At 41.6% G+C, this 19,556-nt stretch overlaps 1 protein-coding gene across 2 annotated transcripts in view; it reads right to left on the bottom strand.

Annotated features, from left to right (window-relative positions):
- The window catches only part of RNF130 (ring finger protein 130), a 77,320-nt gene that overhangs the window by 40,549 nt on the left and 17,215 nt on the right, over positions 1-19,556 (bottom strand). For both annotated transcript variants that reach the window (XM_048488684.1, XM_048488682.1), the window contains exons 2-3: positions 11,629-11,823; positions 1,377-1,627 (exon numbers count right to left, since the gene is read on the bottom strand). In XM_048488684.1, the coding sequence (XP_048344641.1) occupies positions 1,377-1,627; positions 11,629-11,823 (446 nt within the window). The remainder of the gene's footprint in view (positions 1-1,376; positions 1,628-11,628; positions 11,824-19,556) is intronic.

The raw sequence follows: 19,556 nt of genomic DNA, 5'->3' as shown, positions 1-19,556 counted from the left end.
TAATTTGAAGTTTAGATACTTAAATGGAACCTCCAAAGCTACAGCACTAACCAGGAGTCTAATTTATAATTACCTCATAATCCATTAGCAGCTCTATACATAGAAATAATACATTGTATGCAGAAGTCCCTTCTATCAGGTGTGAGAACAATATCCTCAGCTTAGAAGCTGACAAAAATATGGAAATTGTTAACTAAATGCATTTGAACCTGCTTTATGCTCCATCTACTCTGACAATGCTTCCTCAGAATCATAAGAGATCTTTCCTATCACTTGTTCTCTCTGACCACTGTAACTGTAGATATCAGAGATTAACCCTAAGATTTTATATATGCTAACCATGTAGTTCACCACTGTACTGTGCCCCTTTCCCTTGTATCTCTGAGAAAAGTTATTCCAATTGCACACCATGCAGCAAACTCTGATACGCAAAATGAAAGAATTCCATTCCCCCCTTAACATGCAGGCATTTCCCTTCATACAGGTGGGGTCATTCAAATATGTATTATTAAGACACCTGATGAGAACTGTTCAGATTCAGAATCCTTATCAGTAAGTCTCAGCAGAAAAGTTGTTATACCCTAGGCAGGGAAAGGTGTGGATTCCATCATGGAGAAGGTTGAAATTACACTGTATCAGAACCCGCCCTGAATGAGTCCGAAATGTATGGCAAAGTACATGTTGGAAGGATTAATAGGATTTGGTCTCATAGAACAGACTTCCAGACAGCTGAAGACTGCCTTTGTTTTTAACATTATGACATGGTATATGATTCAAGGTGTCACTTCACTCATTTCAGATGTCTCCAGAGCCTGAGACTAATGCCACACAAACTGAAAAAAACTACATAAACTCAAGTAACAAATATGAAATCAAAATTACGTAATTTTGCTTCATTGTATGTAGGGCTGAGCCAAAATAAAGATTCATTTTCAACAGTGTTAAACTCATACACCCCTTCTGTATTTTCTGTATTACAAAGTATATTATGAAGTGTTTGCCCACTGAGAGTCACCCTACTGCTTTCTTAAAGCTGCCCTTGGGAAAATAAGCAAATAGACAATTTTGACTGGCTCTGAATTGTTTTAACTATTCATGGGAATAGGTACCAGTTCAAAATATTACAGGCAAGAGCAGTAGATAGGAGAAAAGGAGGCCTGAAATAAGGTGAACATTATTAGTTTGTTAAAAGGTTCTCCATGAAAAGCACTATTTTTGGCCCCCAAAATCAAGACATGCAAAAATTCAGAAAGCAGCAAAACTTATACAGCCTTCTTCATTTTCTAATATAATTTCTCTCAAAATACTATTTCATAATAACATGTATTATTTTAATGTTAAATAGCTCCATGATGAAGAAATCAAAGAATAGTTACCTGATTTCGATCACGAGCACTTGTATATCTGATCTTTTGGATGAAATAAAATATTAACCATGCTGAAGAAATTATCATCAAAACTATAAATGATATTGATACAAAGACAAGAGAGCTCCGATTAACATTTTTTGCTTGATGGCGGTTTCCAACTGCTATTGTAATTAGGACAGACATGTTTTTTTCTAAGTAATTCAGGATCTCTTTAACCTTTGATTCTGTTATCATGACAGCAACAATGTCTCCAGTTCCTGCAAAAGAAAAAAAAGTATTTAAAATAGGTACACATTTAAAAAAAACTGCTGTATGTATCCACAAAAGCAAACAAACCTTAATTAAAGATGACTCCCTTAAAAAGGGGAAATTACAGTATGCCCAAAATGTTTACATGTAATATACAAAATCTCTGAAAGGATATAAACTTGTAAACAATAATAAAATCCTGTATGTAACTTAATTAGCAGCCAGAAGTTTCAGGAAATATTAGTAATGAAGTAGAATGCCAAAAGTATACATGTGCATGCATATTTATTATCCAAACATCAAGGATTTCAATTTCACAGAGACACAACATGACTTTCTGCAACATCACAAGCTAGGTAGTCAGACAACAGAAGATCTTCATTACCAATCATACATAGCTCCTAGGGTACTTAACTGGAGGAACATCTGCATGCTCAGTGATAAAAGAGTGGAGTCAGGTGAGAAAATGGCAGTGAAAGGGAAGAGAGTACAGCTGTATCAAATTACTTGTAATATCTCCTTTCCTTTAAGTTTAGTGTTTTGTTACTCTAGCTGTAAGAAAAGATTCACAGCTCAATTCTGTATTGACATTACAAGTCTAAAGGATACAAATGAAGTCCTTTGCACTGGTGTACCTTCAAGAGTTGTATCAGTAAAAGATTAGCTACACAACCACATAAACAAACCATTAGTTTCCCAATGCAAAGAAAGAATTGGGCGGGGACAGGGGCAAATAGTGAGAAAAGTAAGTGTCTGTTTCTGCTGAGCTTGTTTGCTAGTTACACACACAAAAAGTTTATATGAAGGAACATTCAAAAATGCAATCCATCTTGCAATCTGATGTGGTAAAATATATTCTGCCATCACTGGATGATGTTACCTTATTCTTCTGAATGTGTGAACCAAATCTAAAGTGAAGAGGAACTTTTCACAAACAGCAAGTCCACTGCACTAGACTCCAACACTGATAAGCTGTTCTTACAGTTGCTCATACCTGTCTTCTCTGAACCCTTACAAATTGTCTATCAACAGGACACAGAAACTCAGCAGGAATCTCTATGCCCATGGTGGCGAATCTTTGGCACTCCAGATGTTATGGACTACAATTTACAGTCCATAACATCTGGAGTGCCAAAGGTTCTCCACCACTGCTCTATGCCATTACAACCAAAGACCGAAAGATAATGATTCAGGTTAATGGAAGGGGATTCTTGGGCTTAAAACCTGACTGATTCAGATGTGGTTTAACATCTCTTCGTTCCTCAATAGCTATTTGCATTGTCACCCACATAGAAGGCACAGAGTAAAATGTTTACTATGTATAAAGGAGAGAGGCACCAGTGTCTCGTTACATAGAATCAGAGTTGGAAGAGACCACAAGGGCCGTCAAGACCAACCCTCTGCCAAGTAGGAATACACAATCAAAGCACTCCTGATAGAGGGCCAACCAGTCTCTCTTTAAAAACCTCCAAAGAAGGAGACTCCACCACAGTTCAAGGAAGCATATTCCACTGTTCTTCCTAATGTTCAGGTGGAATCTCTTTTCCTGTACTTTTAATCCATTACTCCTTGGCCTAGTTTCTGGAACAGCAGAAAACAAGCTTGCTCCCCCTTCAACATGACATATCTTCAAATATTTAAACATAGTTATCATGTCACCCCTTAACATTTTCTTCACCAGACTAAACATACCCAGCTCCCTAAGTCTCTCCTTGTAAGGCATGGATTCCAGACCTTTTACCATTTTGCCCGCTCTCCTCTGGACCCATTCCAGTTTTTCAGTATCCTTCTGGAATTGTGATGCCCAGAACAGGACATAGTATTCCAGGTGAGGTCTGACCAATGCAGAATAGAGTGGTTACTTCCCTTGATCTAGACCAGGGGTCCTCAAACTTTTTAAACAGGGGGCCAGTTCACTGTCCCTTAAACTGTTGGAGGGCCGGACTATAGTTTTAAAAAAAAAACTATGAACAAATTCTGATGCATACTGCACATATCTTATTTTGATGTAAAAAACAAAATGGGAACAAATACAATATTTAAAATAAAGAACAAGTAAAAATCTTTCTATGCATGTTTCAATGCATGTTTTTGCATAGGATCAGGCTGTATTCTTTTCTAAGTGATCATGCATAAGATCACATAATAGTGGCAAGATCCCTGAGCTGCCTCAGGTGAGCCCTGCCAAACAACTTTCCATCAACAAACACTACAACCTTTCCTGTGGATAAGATTATTTCTTTAAAAATGAATTTTATGAATTCTCAGTAAAAATACATATAATAGTATACAAGGACAACCCCCACCCCCCCAGACCTGCTTACTCTCTAAATACATTTGGGGGGCCCCAGAAAAGGTATAATTGATTGCACTGGTTCGAAGGGATGTTTCGTGAGGGCGGTTAGTACGGTGTTTAATTTCCATGATGGGAAGCGATGTACTACTGGTGGTTGCTTTTGCTTCACCCCTTTTAGGAACCTAAGAATATCCGGGTGCCTGGATGGGGGTGTCCCCGCACATGAGGCCATAACGTTGATATCGCTGCCACTTGTCTTCGTAAGGTTGCACTTCTAAGACTGCGTTCAAATCCCTCCTGGAGGAATTGAAGAATCTGTGGAATTTTAGGTTTAACTGGATCTACTGCGTTCTTGCGTGACCAGGTCACAAAGGTCTTCCAGGGTGAATCGTAGATATGGTTGGTCGGGGCCTTGCGGGATGATATGATGGTGTCGATCACGTTTTTGGAGTAACCTTTTTCCTTTAACGATCTGCGTTCAAGTGCCAGGCGGTTAGGCACAGCCACTGAGGCTCTGGATGTAGTATTGGACCCTGTGATAACATGTGTTTGGGAGTTGGCAGATGCATGGGTGGAGCTTTGGACAGTTGTAGTATGGAGGAGAACCATGGCCGTCTGGGCCACCAGGGAGCCACTAGGATGACCTCCGCTCTCTCCTTCCATATCTTCCTCAGGAGTTTGGGTAAGATGGGTATGGGCGGGAAGGCATATAGCAATTCCTGGGGCCATGGTGTGACCAGAGCTTCCGTTGCCCTGGCCCTTGGATGGTAGTATCTGGTGAAGAAAACTGGAACTTGATGATTCTTGTCCGATTCAAAGAGGTCTGTGGTTGGAGTCCCGAACCATTGTGTTATCATTTGGAATATTGATGGATGAAGTTTCCATTCCGCCTCCAGCACCGTCTGACGACTTAGCCAGTCTGCTTCCACGTTGAGGCTTCCGCTGATGTGGTCTGCCAAGAGGGAACTCAGGTGGGATTCTGCCCAGGTCAGGATGAGCACTGCTTCCTGATGGAGTCGGAGGGATCTTGATCCTCCCTGATTGTTCAGATGTGCCTTGGCTGCCACATTGTCTGTTCTCACAGTGACATGCTGACCCTGTATGTATGTCTTGAAGTGCTGCAGAGCAAATCGAATTGCTCTCATCTCGAGAAGGTTGATGGGTAACTGTGCCTGGGTTGGAGTCCAAAGGCCCTGCGCTATGTGCCTCTGGAAGGAAGCGCCCCAGCCCCTGAGGCTGGCGTCTGTGAATACCTGCAGCCTGTCCTCCTTTAGGTAGACTTTCCTTGTGGAGAGATGTTTGAACTGTGACCACCATGCTAGGCTGCTTTTGAGTTGATCGTCAATCAACACCGAACAGTCTCGTTTCAGCATGGTCTGAGTTTGGTAAGGCCTGAGAAACCGTTGTAAAGTTCTCACGTGGAACCTCCCCCATTGCAGCATATCTATGACTGATATGAACAGTCCCATCAACCGAGCCAGTTGCAGGATAGAAGCTCTTCTGGCTGTGAGGAAGGTATTCACCAGTGCTTGAATCTTCCTGATCTTGTCGAGAGGAATGAATAGAGAGTTGTGGGTGGTGTCTATCACTGCACCCAGGTGTTGCATTCGGGTTGTCGGTGTTAAGGAGCTCTTTTGTACATTGATCAGGAATCTGTGATTGGTCAGTGTCGTCATGACCACCTGCAGGTCCTGGACAGCCTGTTCTTTGGTTCTGGATCGAATTAGGATGTCGTCCTAATGGACATGAATACCCTGGATCCTGAGGGACGTGAGGGGAGCCAATAGAATCTTCGAGAAGACACTTGGGGCTGTGGCCAGCCCGAACGGAAGGGCTTTGTATTGGAAGTGGTCGTTGTTCAGTCCGAATCTGAGGAATTGTCGGTGCCTTGGATTGATGGGCACATGTAGATATGCTTCTGTCAGATCTAGCAATGTCATATAATCTGCTGGGCGAAGGTTCTCTACTATGGATCTCAGGGTTTCCATTCTGAAGCGGCGGAGCCGGATAAACTTGTTCACATATTTTAGGTTTAGGATGGCTCTCCAATCCCCGTTGCGTTTGGGCACGGTAAAGAAGTGGGAGTAGATGCCGCAGAAGCGTTCCGAAGGAGGCACTGACTCTATAGCTCGGCTCTTGAGTAGATGGGAGATGGCCTCCCGAGTTCTGTGAATTTTGTCTGGGTTGCATGCAGTTGGAAAGAGATGAAAACAGGGTTTTGGGATTCGGAAAAATTCTATGAGGTAGCCTGAGGTGACCACCTCCTTGGTCCACCGGTCGACGTGGTCGCCTGTCCAGCGATGCTGAAAATGTTGGAGCCGTCCGCCAACCGGAATCCCGTGTCGGTCAGGATCTGTTGGTGCGGTCTTTGGGAAAGGACTTCCCTCCTCTATTGGCTTGACGGTAGTTGGAGGGACGAAAGGAAGGATAGTTGTTTGTGTTATTGTTGAAATTATTGGAGGAATAGTTTCCCCTTTTGCGAAAGGGAGTAGAGTTTTGCCAGCGACGACCATCCCTGGGTGCACTGAGATCTGAATGTAGTGTAAGATCTAAAGTTAGAGGAACCCTGCTCTGATCTAACGTATCTGGGCATAGTCTTTTTATTTCCCTTGGACTCGACCAGGACTGCGTCAAGTTCTTTGCCGAAGAGACGGGACCCATGGTAGTCGTAGGTGGCCACTACCTGTTTGGAGTGATAATCAGCTGACCATTGTCTCAGCCAGGCTTGTCTGCGCACTACGACCCCTAGAGCTAGGATGCGTGATACTAACATCAATGCGTCGAAGGTGGAGTCAGCCCAATAAGAAACGGCCATTAGCATCCTTTCCATGCCCTCCCTAATTCCCTGGAGTTCTGGGGGGGATGATGGCCAGTAACCATCTGGCCCAGACAATTGCTGCCCTAGCCATGGTGGAGGATGGGGCTAATGCTCTAATGGTGAGAGCCAAGCGGTCATGGATGCGCTTGAGGAACACATCTGCTCTTCTATCTGAAGCATCTTTAAGGGAACCCTCCCCATCCTTGGTAACCAGTCCCCCTGATTGGAGGGCAACTATCGGAGCATCCACAAGTGGTGTCTGGATCATGGTATGTATGTGGTCTGGTAATACATATAGCTTTTTCAGGAATGTTGGACAACTTCTGCTGGCCTCTAGGTTCAGCCACTCTCTCTTAATCCTTTTTTCAAAGTATTCCGGGAGTGGGAAGGCTGGAGGGGAATCATCATCTTGAGGAAAAATATCCTTCTTCCCTTTAACTGGATTCTTAGAGCTGGATGGTGCTGAGGGGTCTTCTGCATCTGCAGAATCCTGCAACTCAAGGGCTGAGATGGTTTTGGCCATCATTAGGGCTAAGTTCTCTTGTTTAAAGAACCATTTGCACTGTTCATTGGTCTCAACAGGGGTTTTGTCTACTTCAGAGAAATGGTCGGTGTCTCTAATTTCTCCCTCACTATCCTCCTCCACCTCAGCTATGTTGAGGGGGTCCCTATACGTGGAGTTAGAAGGGTGTGGGCTACTGGAACTGGATGAGGAAGGGGATCTATGTCTCCTCCTGTGCCTTGCTCTGAGATGGGATCTACCTCTCACTTTATCCTTAGCCTGCTTTTCCTTTTCATGTAGCTTAATCTCCTCCCTCATAGTCTTTCTAAATATCTGCATGAGCTGTGCAGGGGAAGAGTTAGCCCAAGAATTAACATCCCCCAAGGAAGGGTTAACAGTACTGGGTGAGATGCTACCCCCACCCCTGACGGCCAGTTCTTGCCTGCGTTGCTGCGAGGCTTGTAAAATGGCGCCCTCTGCGGCTTCAGTAGAAGCGTCGGCTGAATGCGTGCCCTCTGGCCGTTCTTCTGCGCTGTTGCCGATTGAGGAGCCGCCCCTTGCGGCCCTATCTTCTCGCGGCCGGGGGTCTTGCGCGGCCTGGGAGCTTCACCTTCCATGGCCCGTACCGGGGCGCTGGTGCTCCGTTGGGGGCTTTCCACAGTCGGAGGCTCTGTGCGCTTCTGGCGCTTGGCCTCCTTCCCTTTCTTCCCCGCCTTCTTTGCGCCCTTCCCGGCTTTAGCTGTTGGCACTGTTCTGGCTGAGGCGATGGTCAGAGCTGTCGATGCCTCCGACGAGGCGCTGGGAGAGTCAGGCCACCGCGACCCGATACGGGTGGCTGCCCTGGTTCCCTCAGCCGCCGACCTTCCGAAGGTCTCTGGCGGTGGGGAAAAAGATCTATAGGCGGCCATTTTATGGCGGCCTTTCTTGGCGCCCTTTTTCTAGGCTGGTGAAGGAGTTGTGAAGAGGGAGACAATGAGACAAACGCACAGGGAAGGACTTACGGTAGAAGAACAACAAGTAGACAGACAAAGGAACGATGAAAGAGAAAAGAATAGCTTTGCTGGTTTGTAGCTTGGAGCTCGCTCCAAGTCCTGCTCTCCCTGCTGTAGGCAGGAAATGATCTGGGTCCAGGATGGATGGCCAACCCTCTACAGGAAGTGACAAAACAAATCTGTCCTGCCTCCCTGAGCAAGGGTTGGAAATCACCCATACAGGATGCCCGAGGTCGCCTCCAGGAGAACTGGCTACCTGTCGGCTTATACATCTGGGCTAATCTGAGTGTATAATGTGAATATAGATAAAGCAGCTATATTTGGTTTCCAATCTGTTTCTTGATTTAGAAAATGTATATTCTGCCTCTTATGGTTTTGACTGAAGACATGTTCTGTTTCCCATCACTGGCTATGACAGCCTTCTTGAAGCTATTCTTCACAATTACCAGTCATGTGACTTTTAGGAAACATGGCTCTTTCAAAGGGCTTTCTTATTGATGATTTTGATGCTGGAGGTTGAATGGAAGTTGGAGGCTACTTGTTCTTTTATAATTTACTGGTGTGATTGTATGTGTGTGTGTAGATGTTTTATAGTTCATTCTACTGTAACGATAATCTAACATTTATTGTTGTGAGATACCCTGGGCTTGTTTGAAGTGCAGGATATAAATATTGAATAAAATAATTTTTAATAAGTCATCACCATTTCATTTCATTTCCTCTATGTTAATTTGACTCAGCATAAGGACATCTTTTCCCTCAACTGTCTTCAGGGTAAGACTTGGGGAGCAGGGCACAAATTTCTCCAGAGACTGCAGCCTATCAACTCTCTAGCAAAGTTGGGAGGAAGAATCCTAGCTTTCAATCCCCTTGATTGCTGTTAGTATGATAAATGATGCAATTGAGCTACATACAGGGGGGACTGGAGGAATGAATAATAAGGTCTGTTGGAACAGGCACAAGAAATCAACCATGGGTGGGAGACAAGGCAAATGACCGACAAAACAATTTGTGCCATATGACAGGCAAGTGTTTAGTGAATGGTGTAATTGGTCCATGAACAATTCCTTTAATTAATTCTGTTACAGTACTCTCAGATGTGCCCAGTCCACACTGCTAGGTAACAACATCCAGGATTCAAACCTAGAACTCTGTGTCAGGAAAGGCACATGTAGTTCTTTGGAAGGAAAGGTGTGTAGATTTTCAAGAGACTCTGTCCTCTTGCACAGAAGGAGAGGTACCGGGTCACCAGCATGAGAAAGGCTTCCGTTTTAAGGCTTACATTTCACATAAGAGATCAAGGCCACGAACAGAAGGATTAATAAATATATGGCTGCTTTACGATGGCTCAGATGAAAGGGAGAGGTGATCTGAATGTCTGAGCAGGTCATTTCATCAAGGAAAGGTAGGAGCCCATGAAATTCAGCCCATGATTCATGGCAGAATCCTCCAAATGGAGCTATTAAGGTAGCTAAAGTGATGTGATAGAAATAGCCATCTTTTATTTTTGATGTGTTTTCACGTCAAGGGGCTGTCTACATGCTGCGAATGTATGAGGGGATATGAGCCCCCATCTGCAGAAATCCCTGGAATGTGTCAACTGCAGTTTCTACCACTGAGTTTTAGCCTCTCACAGAATGAAATTTTTGTAAAATGACCAACGCCTAGGGGCACAACTGATGGGCAACTATTACACAGAACTATAGCAGCTGGCAGTTTGATAGACAACAGAAATACTGTTTGATTGGCAGTTTAAGTACAGATGAAGGTTCAAGGACAGTTTCTTGCATATTATACAAATGCAATAGGAACAGATGCAGATAGTCAGAAATTGTATTCAAAAGAGATTCAGAAGACTGTACTTTCTATAATACAATTCAGATAACAGTTCCTATTTTATGTTACCTAGTAGGACATTGGCCTAACTCAGAGTGCAAATGATGCAGTCCAAGTAGACAGCCAGGGTGGTATACTAAAGAACATGTCAGAAACCCAAGTTCAAGCATGTGCTGAAGCTTGCTGCATGACTTTGGATTTGTCACTCTCAAGTCAGGGACGGAGTATCATGTATGCCACCTTGAAAGGCATGATAAAAAGGCATTAAGTTCGTCTTATATTATTTTAATTTTATTAGCAGGAATTTTAAAAGGTGAGGAAGGTTGAAAGTCCCATACTGTTCTCATTTAACCAACCAATCTGGCTGAAAACCTCAAGTTTGCTTTAAAATTACTCATTCTTGTTTCCTTGATTACTTCACTGGGAGTCTATTTGCAGGCAATTTATTCAAAGACAAAGCTTTGATCTTGTTTGTATACTGTGGATTTGAACTAATCCTGATTAAGAAAAAAATACAACTAAAAACTGGATTAAAGAGAATATAAACCATCTACTGCTACCTCCAGCTATAGGCACTACAGGCACTCCAGCTATACAGCTTTTTTGCCAAATAAAAACTGAACACCAGTGTACAAAGGAAAACTAAATACTGGAATACAAGTTCCAAATATCAGATAGGCATTCTGCTAAAAGATGTCTTAAACATAATTTCTACTGATACCAATATGCCAGGGGTCCCCAACCTTTTTGAGTAATTAAATAATTTTTTGAGTAAACAAACGAATACATGAATGAATTCTGACATGGAATGGTGGGTGCAACAACAAAATGGCTGTCACAAAATGACAGCTGCAAGAGGTGGACTCAGAGACAAAATGATAGCCACAGTTGAACTTCAGTTATACAGTGCAGATCCTTGTGTTGTGGGGGCAGCTGCTGCCAAATCAACATTTAAAAACATCTGAACAGCCAATCAAATCTCTGATAGTCAGTCAGAAAGGTGTTGGTGGGCCCCATGGCATCCACAGGCACCATGTTAGCAGGGACCCATTCTGTATGCCTTCGGCAAGATGTTTTATCATGACTAACATGATAAAACCTGTAAATGGGCTAAGTGGGTGGTAGCCCTCTGCTATTAATGTCTACCCTTCTTTCATTTCAACCTTACCAATGACAGATGAAAGTCTCATCACGTTCACCTGCTACCCCTTGGAGGAGACCCTGAGAATGCACAGGCTCTTGTGGAGCAGCTATGGCAATATATAGTCAGCTGGCTGATAGACACTGACAGTTTAAGCACTGCCAGGTATGCATACAAATGCTAACATAGTGATTCTCTGGTCAATGACTGTATTCACAAATTTGATTTGAATTACACAAATGAAACAATGAAATACCTTGTGGGACAAACATAATGACTGATAATGAAAGCAAATATTAAATATTTGTGCATGCCATCTGTAAACAAGTCATATATTTGAACACTATTAACAGCTGTAGTAAACCACACATGCAGTAAATAAGCTGTGAGGGTAAAGAAAAAGATCTGGCACCCTTGCTTTTACCTTGATGAGTCATAGTTACAGGCTCCTCACTGGATACATTGTTGTAAATTACCACAGCTGAAGCATTGTGTGAAGCTGCGCGCAGTATTTTTTCTTTAAAGGTACAATTTCCTCGCTGCAACAAGGCAATCCACTGTTTGGTATTTGGAGGAACTTGAAACCGTGTTCGAGAATCACAGCCTAAACGATCTGAAACTAAAAAATTAAATTAAATTGAAATATTAGTCACTAGAAATTTGTTTATGACAGTAAAACAAAAGTCTGCTGTCTGAATCTGATCATTCTCAGACTATATTACCAGTATCTATATGACTGAAACTTTTAAAAAAGTTGTACATGTTAGCTATGTTTGACATTAAGCCATATATGCTAAGAAAAGCCAGAGAAATTAGCACAGCTAAGTAATATTTCAATCAATATTTACAGGCGAAAAAGGGCATTCTTTTTTTAACGAACCAAAGCGTTACTGTGTCTGTCACACTAAAGTATTCGAATCAATTATTGATATCTCATTTAATAATTGGATTCCAACTGATGAGAGGATAAGGAGGAAGGCTATTGGTCATTTTAAAATCAAGCCTATTTTGTAGCATTAATCTTAGTCTTTAACAATAATACACAATATGTCTCTGATAAACACAGTTACTTAAAAGTTTTTGCTATGCTACAATATCCTATCATGTAAATATTCACATAGCTTCCAAATTGATTGTATCTATGACCGAGCTTTTCTACTGTGCTCTTTCACTGTGCAAGGAGAGTTCAATGCGATTTTCCCTGGAATACTAATTAGACACTATCCATTCAGGCCCATGCACATTCTGCTTTTTGTCAACTGAGGACTTACTTTAAAAGCTAATTCTTATTCAGCTAGTTCTCTTAACCACTGCCATGTATATAAATACAAGTATACTCCAAAAGATGAAGTTTCTCCTCCTCTTGGAGAACAAAAATGCCAGAGTAAGGGAGAACTACCCTGTTTACAAGGAACTGCTATTGACCTTGTTTCACAATTATTGTTATTTTTTGCTGTCAAGTCACAGCTGACTTATGGGACCCTGTAAGTTTTTCAAGGCAAGAGACTTTAGAGGTGTTTTGCCATTGACTGCCTCCGTGTCATGACCTTGGTATTCCTTGGAGGTCTCCCATCCAAATATCAGCTAGAGTCAGCATTGAGAGTGTTCTACTGGCCCAAGATCAACCAGCAAGCTTCCATGGTGTGAGAGAGAGAGGATCTGAACCTGGGTTTCCCAGGTCCTAGTCCTGTGGTGGCAAACCTATGGCACTCCAGATGTTCATGGACTACAATTCTCATCAGCCCTTGCCAGCTTGGCCAGGGGCTGATGGGAATTGTAGTCCATGAACATCTGGAGTGCCATAGGTTCGCCACCACTGTCCTAGTCTGACACCTTAACTACCACAGCACGCTAGCTCTCTTGTTTTATAACGAACAGAATGAAATCACCAATGCTGAACACGTTGCCACATTTTTCTTTAAAAGTAGCACAATGGAGGCAAAAGAACTGTCCACATGTGTGCTAACTCTCAGAACAGCTTTGACTTAATATAAATGGTGATAGGTTAACCAGATTTAATGCTAAATTTGATATTAAACAGTACAAGATGAAGGACTAAAGAGTTACAAGAACCCATATTACTTAAAAATATTCTGAAAATGTCCACATTTCCCTAACTGCAGAGTTAGAAAATAACAGTGCAAAATATGGTAGTTGTCAGTGCAAAGAAAGCTTAGAAATAAATCACACAAGTGGTGGAATTTGGCATTTTTATCAAAAAGTGAGAAACATTTTATACTGTGAAATGATACAAATTATTTCAGATCACATATTTTTAATAAGTGATCTGTATAAGCTCAAAATTATTCTTCAATTGCTTTTCATTATGTCATGGAGACTTTCCAGCATATATCTAGAATCCTGAGCTTAAAAAGAATACATTACAAATGGATTCTGAATAACTGATCATAGATGACAGATGATAATGGACAACTATTGGCAAAGTTGCTGACCCAGTAGACTGTCAAAACCATCCTAAGAAGACCTACACCTTTCTAAATCCAACGAAATCAAGAAGCGGTCTGTTTATTATTTTTAGCTTATTTCAGGTTGCTATGCCCAAAATGATTCAGAATATCATGGGATTAACAATGCAGTCCTGGGGCACGGGCATGTGAATGGGCTTAGGAAGCCAACTGACACTACAGCAGGCCCCCGGCACTGGTGCATCGCTCTTGGGTGCTGGCACATCTCATGCACAAGGCTTTGTGCCAGCATAACTGTGGACAGATCTTGGGGCAGGCCAGAATTTGTCCTGTCAGTTGCTTAGGAGCAACAGCAGCAGAAGGCCATTGTGTTCACATCCTGCATGTGAGCTCCCAAAGGCATCTGGTGGGCTATTGCAAGTAACAGAGTGCTGGACTAGATGGACTTTGGTCTGATCCAGCAGGCTTGTTCTTATGTCCGCCCCCAATTGCCTTTCAGTCTGAGAATGCCTTCTGACTGGGCTGCAAAACTACAGCAAGAAAAAAGGAGGCACAGCCAACAGGCAGCCATAGAGTAGCAAAAAACAAGTGCCTCCCTACAGCTGTAGCCATGCCCATGATGCCCCAAGCAGTTCTGGATGCTGACTAAGGATGCAACTAATCACCTCACTTACCTGTGGCAACCAACCCCCCTCCCCAACATACATCCTCCAGTTCTACAAAAACCTCAGCCAGGACACCCCACTACTCATGAGGTAAGGTGCAATGCATGGGACACGGAGGGCTCCCCCACCTGTGTGGACTTAGCGCTGAGGTATCTTGGTGGCAGAAAAGCACAGAGAGAGCGCTTAGAACTACTGGGCAAGCACTGTATACAAACACCACACAGGTAGAGCAAAGTCCATACTCTATGGCTGACCTTTCCCATTTCTGAACCCAAACTGGTACGCAATCTCCTCAGCCAGGACCTAAAGGGGGACTGCACTGACAGGTGAGCAGGGGACTGTTCCCCCAACTCCTTTCCTTTATCTGTGGTTGGGAGCCACCTTGGCAATGCTGCCTCCTGCACCCATGTCTGGCAGCCAACGGGGCAACAAGAGCTCCCAACTACACCCCCCCCCCCCGCCGAATGCTGTCCATCACCCTAAGGTGTCTGGTGTATTTAGTCTGGTTGGAGCAGCTGCCGGGGAGGAGGTCCAAGCTCTCAGGTGTGCACATAACTGGAAGCTCAGGCAGTTGCTTCTGAGTGAAGCCTTACCATGCAAAGTGAAATGGATAACCACACAGTCCTTGAACTCCTTCCCTTGCAGAAACAGACTTCCATAGAATTGATGCCATCATTACCTTCTGTTTTGAAGATCCTCACCAGACAGGTGAGGATGTTTTGGCTAGCATGAGTCTTTGCTGGAGGGGGGAAGTTGCAGCACAGGTTCACTCCAAGGCTGCAACATTGCCAATCTCAGAGGGACCTGTCAGCCCTAACAAAAGGGCTCTTGGCCCCACGTTGCAGATGGACTCGTCTGTATTTTGTCATTCCACAAGCAGAAATGCAACAGGGAGAACTGTTGTTCCAACCATTGACACATTGTGCCTTGGCTGCAGATCAAGCCTGCCTTTGGAAGGAACCAACTGTATGCCACTTGCTGCTCCTCTTGGTCCTCCACCCCATTTGGAAGCCGCCCCAGGAGAATTATCCCCATTTCCTCTGAGGTTATGTGGAGGTAAATTATGGATCTCTGAGCATCTTTGCCTCTAAGGCCTTCCAATAAAGTGTCTTCACTGGCTGCAATGTACCTCTGGGTGTTACTTAAGGAAGGCTGGGGAAGCTGGTTTGCACCACAGATAGAGCAATTTGCCCACTGAGTGGATGGTACACATTCTACTCATGACGCTTTCCCTGGGCCATTTTAAAAGAAACAGACAACAGACACGCCCCCATGGGTATGGGAATGCCTTGGGGGTTGGAGGGCAGGAGGCATATCCCTTAGTCCCCGTGGAGCTGTGCAAGAAGAGAAGGTAAGTTCAAAAAAAAGATGTGCCTAAAAGCAGCGCCTCCCACCTAGTGCCTTTCGCTCAGCACTGGGTGCACAACAGTGTTTTTAAAAAAGCTCACTAGTTTAGCAAGTTTCAAAAACACTGGTTGGGGGGGAAAGGATGGTGCTGCCTTGTTTCAAAAACACCGGTGAGGGGAGAACTTTGCATGGCTGCTGCCTCCGAAGTTCTCGCCCCAGCTGGTGTTTTTTCTGGGCCCGCATCAGTGTTGTTGGTCCTTGTGGAGTGGGCCTAAGAGCCATAATAGTATTTTCTAACACAACCTAGGTTTATATTTTTCAATACTCTCAGTATGATGTGTCTAACATAATGATTTTTAAAATTCAAACTGAGTTTGACTTTGTCATACCATAAATAGATGTGCCATCTTAATCTCCTATCATGTCCTAATTCCAAGAGTCTTCTATTTGTCAGCAAAACCCATTCTTTCAATCAAAGCAGGCAATATGCAGCAAAATACAATCAGGTAACCCTAAACTTCCTCTTTCCTTTGCATCTTGCAGAATTTTGTATTAAATCCAAGGTTACTTCCCCAGTCAACCAAAATTTGATATATCCTTTGTTGCACATTCACTTATGATAATGTTATTCCTGCTTTTAACATCTTGCTTTTAACCTGTCATATATTAGTACACAAGAGTAAAAACAGTAATACTACCTCTTGGATTTAAATTTAATATTTAGCAATAAATCTATTACATTTTAGGGCACCTGGTTATTTTTTAAAATCTCTTTTTAAAAAATCTACCTTAGGTTATAGCATCATTAAAACAGAACACCATAATATGTGATCTATAGTTTCCATTTCTCTAAAAAAAAATATTTTTTTAGACGTCTATTTACAAGATTAGTTAACTTTGCCATGGTGGCATATTCTCTAAACTTCTCTTCCCAACCATCTTGATCAGGACTTTTTCCGGCTTTCAATTTTTCTGCAAATATCACTCTGGCTGCTGTAACTAGGTATAGAAATAAATTCCTAATAGGTTGACTGGAAAAACTTCCACCACAATAGTCTATAAATGCATATAAAATTTCAATTTCAATTTTTTTTGCTTTTCTGCATGTATTTAACTTTCTTACATGCTCACCATAAATAATAAAACGATCCATCTTTTTGACACTACCAACATGTTCCTTTGAAGTTTTTATCGATCTTCCTAATATCTTTTGGAGTAATACATCATCGTCCATAAGGATTCCTACTGCTGAAAGTATTTCACCATACATTCTTTCACTTGCTTCACCTCAGTGTTGTATTGAAGTAGCAGCTCATATATGCTTTCCTACAAATACTTTTGTTGTGAAATTTCTTTTTCAAATTCTGTCATTTTTCTTAATACTTCTCCTGTTCCTTTCAGTTCTCTTCTTAACATTGAAACTATTTGGAAATATATTAACCATTGTATTTTCTTTCCTTCCTCTTTCACCTCTTGCCATGATTTAATTTTCTTATGAGTACTGATAATTTCTTCATAAATTATGTTGTTATTGTTCAATTTCACATTTCTACCATTTCTAATAAGCTTCAATTGAGACTTTAATGGAATTATTGCTTAGAGTTCTGAGTGTTTTTGCCCAGATCTCTTATTACATGTGTATCTTTTTGACATATCTTTTTAAGAAAATGAGATTTGTTTCTTTTGCTTCAATTTATTTGGCCACAAATGTGTATTCCTACATTCATATCTGCTATTTCTAATTTTATAATTTTTGTTCTGAACTTTTACTGCAATCTGAAATCCTAATTGGTCCTGCTGCCAGGTAGTATAACGTGATGATAGGTGTGGTCAAGGCTTCTCTTCTCTTTTCATTTTGTAACACCATACACCTAATTCTTGGTTTTCTGCTATTCTGGATATATCTATTTATCCAACTTTGCCATTCTTTCAAAGTTTTGGCCTGCATTTGAATAGACAGCAATTCAAGTTTGGTAGAACATTCATTTTAACAGTTGCAATCCTACCTAGCCATGATATTTTTAACTTGGTCCATCTTGTAAATCCTCTTGAATTTTCTTCCACATTATTGTATAATTGTCTTTGTACAAAGTATCATTTTGTCCATTCAGATTAATTCCTAGATATTTACATTTTCTTGGTGTGATTGTCAAACCCTGTGATTTTTAGCAGTGTTCATTTGTTCCTTTTTTGTTAAAAAATTCAATATAATTTTATGTCCCGAAAAGAATCTATTTATTTCTATTTGTTTCATCACATATCTGATTGATAGCTGTGGATTGACAATTGTTAATATTACATCATTTGCATTACTTGCCATTTTATATTCCACTCCATCGACATTTAATCCTTTAATTATTTGATCTCACCCTATCTTTGTTCTTTTTTATTTCATTCTGTGTTTTGACATAATTATTTTGAAATAACACACAATTCCTATTTGTCAATGCAATGCCAATATATTTCACCATTTTTCAACTTCAAATCCCGTTTTATCCATAAACTCCATTTGATTCTGTAGATGCATATCTTTTGTTAACGTCTTTTTTGTTTATTAACTCTAAAGCCTGATAATACACCAAATTCTTTCAGTTTTGACATTAAGAATTCAACTCCCTATAAGGGATTTTCCTAGTCACTTTAAAAGGCTCTTAATTTTCATATCCCAATCCTCTCAGCTTGTCTTATATCTCTATTCAATACTTCAAGAGATAGTATAAACAAAAGGGGAGAGAGTGGACATCTTTGTCTTGTTTCTTTCTGTATCTCTCATAGTTTTGTTACATTTTCATTAACAATGATTTGCTTCGACAGTAAACTATAAATTAATTTCACCAATTTTATACAATTCTCTCCAAATTCCATATTTTTAAAACCTCAAACAAAAAAACCCCAATTCAAATTGTCAAACACTTTCTCTGCATCTAGAAAAATCAAAGGTGCTTGTTTTTTCATATGTTTCTTCAAGTATTCCAACATATTCAATACAGTCTTCTAGGTAAATAATCTACATTGTTCTTCATAAATAAATTCTTGTAGAACTATTCTCAATCTATCTGCTAAAATTGTTGTAAATAACTTAACAGTATGCGATAATGAAACTGGTTTATAATTTTTATCAAAGTTAAATCTTGTCCTTCTTTTGGTATTAAAGTATTTTGGACTCTTTCCATGACTCTGGCATCTTTCCTCCTTGCAAAACAGAGCTCATTGGATTTTGTAGAGATTGGTCCATTGGGCACTCGCCTTGAAGGGCCTTTCTCCTGGTAGGCAGGAGGACATTTCGTTTGGGAATTTCCTTTCTTCTATTGTTAGGAGGCAGGAACTGAAACTTCATCACTTCCTCTGTAGTCCTCCACTTCCCTTTCGCTCCACTATCGGATTAACCACGTAGTAGAAACAAACAGCACTCAAAGAATAACATGATAACTGGAACCCACAATAACAAGTAAATGTCCCTCAAACTTAACCAATTGTGTAACTCATTTTTTTTTAATATCAGGAAAACTGTGTCGTATGAAAAACTGACTTGAGGGTGGGTCGAGATGTCCTCCTGCCTACCAGGAGAAAGGCCCTTCACGGTAAGTGCCCAATGGACCATTCTCCTGGAGGCAGAAAACATCTCGTTTGGAACCTTCCAAAGCAGTGTCCCTCCTGTCCTCTGGGTGGGAAAGATCAGTTTTCCGTGACAAGATACAGTACCCTGATACCAAATGCTATCTGGGCTGCCGTCCATGAATTTAACGTATAATGCTCGATGAAGGATGATGCAGAAGACCAAATGGTTGCTCTGCAAATGTCCTCTACCGAAACCTGCTGTTGAAGAGCAGCGTTAGTGGCTGCACTCCGAATTGAGTGAGCCGTGATCCCTGAAAGTACAGCCAAATTGGTGTTCTTGTAAGCCTCTGCTATAC

The sequence above is a fragment of the Sphaerodactylus townsendi genome, linkage group LG03, assembly GCF_021028975.2.
Source record: "Sphaerodactylus townsendi isolate TG3544 linkage group LG03, MPM_Stown_v2.3, whole genome shotgun sequence".
Classification (NCBI taxonomy): domain Eukaryota; kingdom Metazoa; phylum Chordata; class Lepidosauria; order Squamata; family Sphaerodactylidae; genus Sphaerodactylus; species Sphaerodactylus townsendi.
Note: the sequence above shows the minus strand (reverse complement) of the source record. Positions and strands in the feature narration are given on the sequence as shown.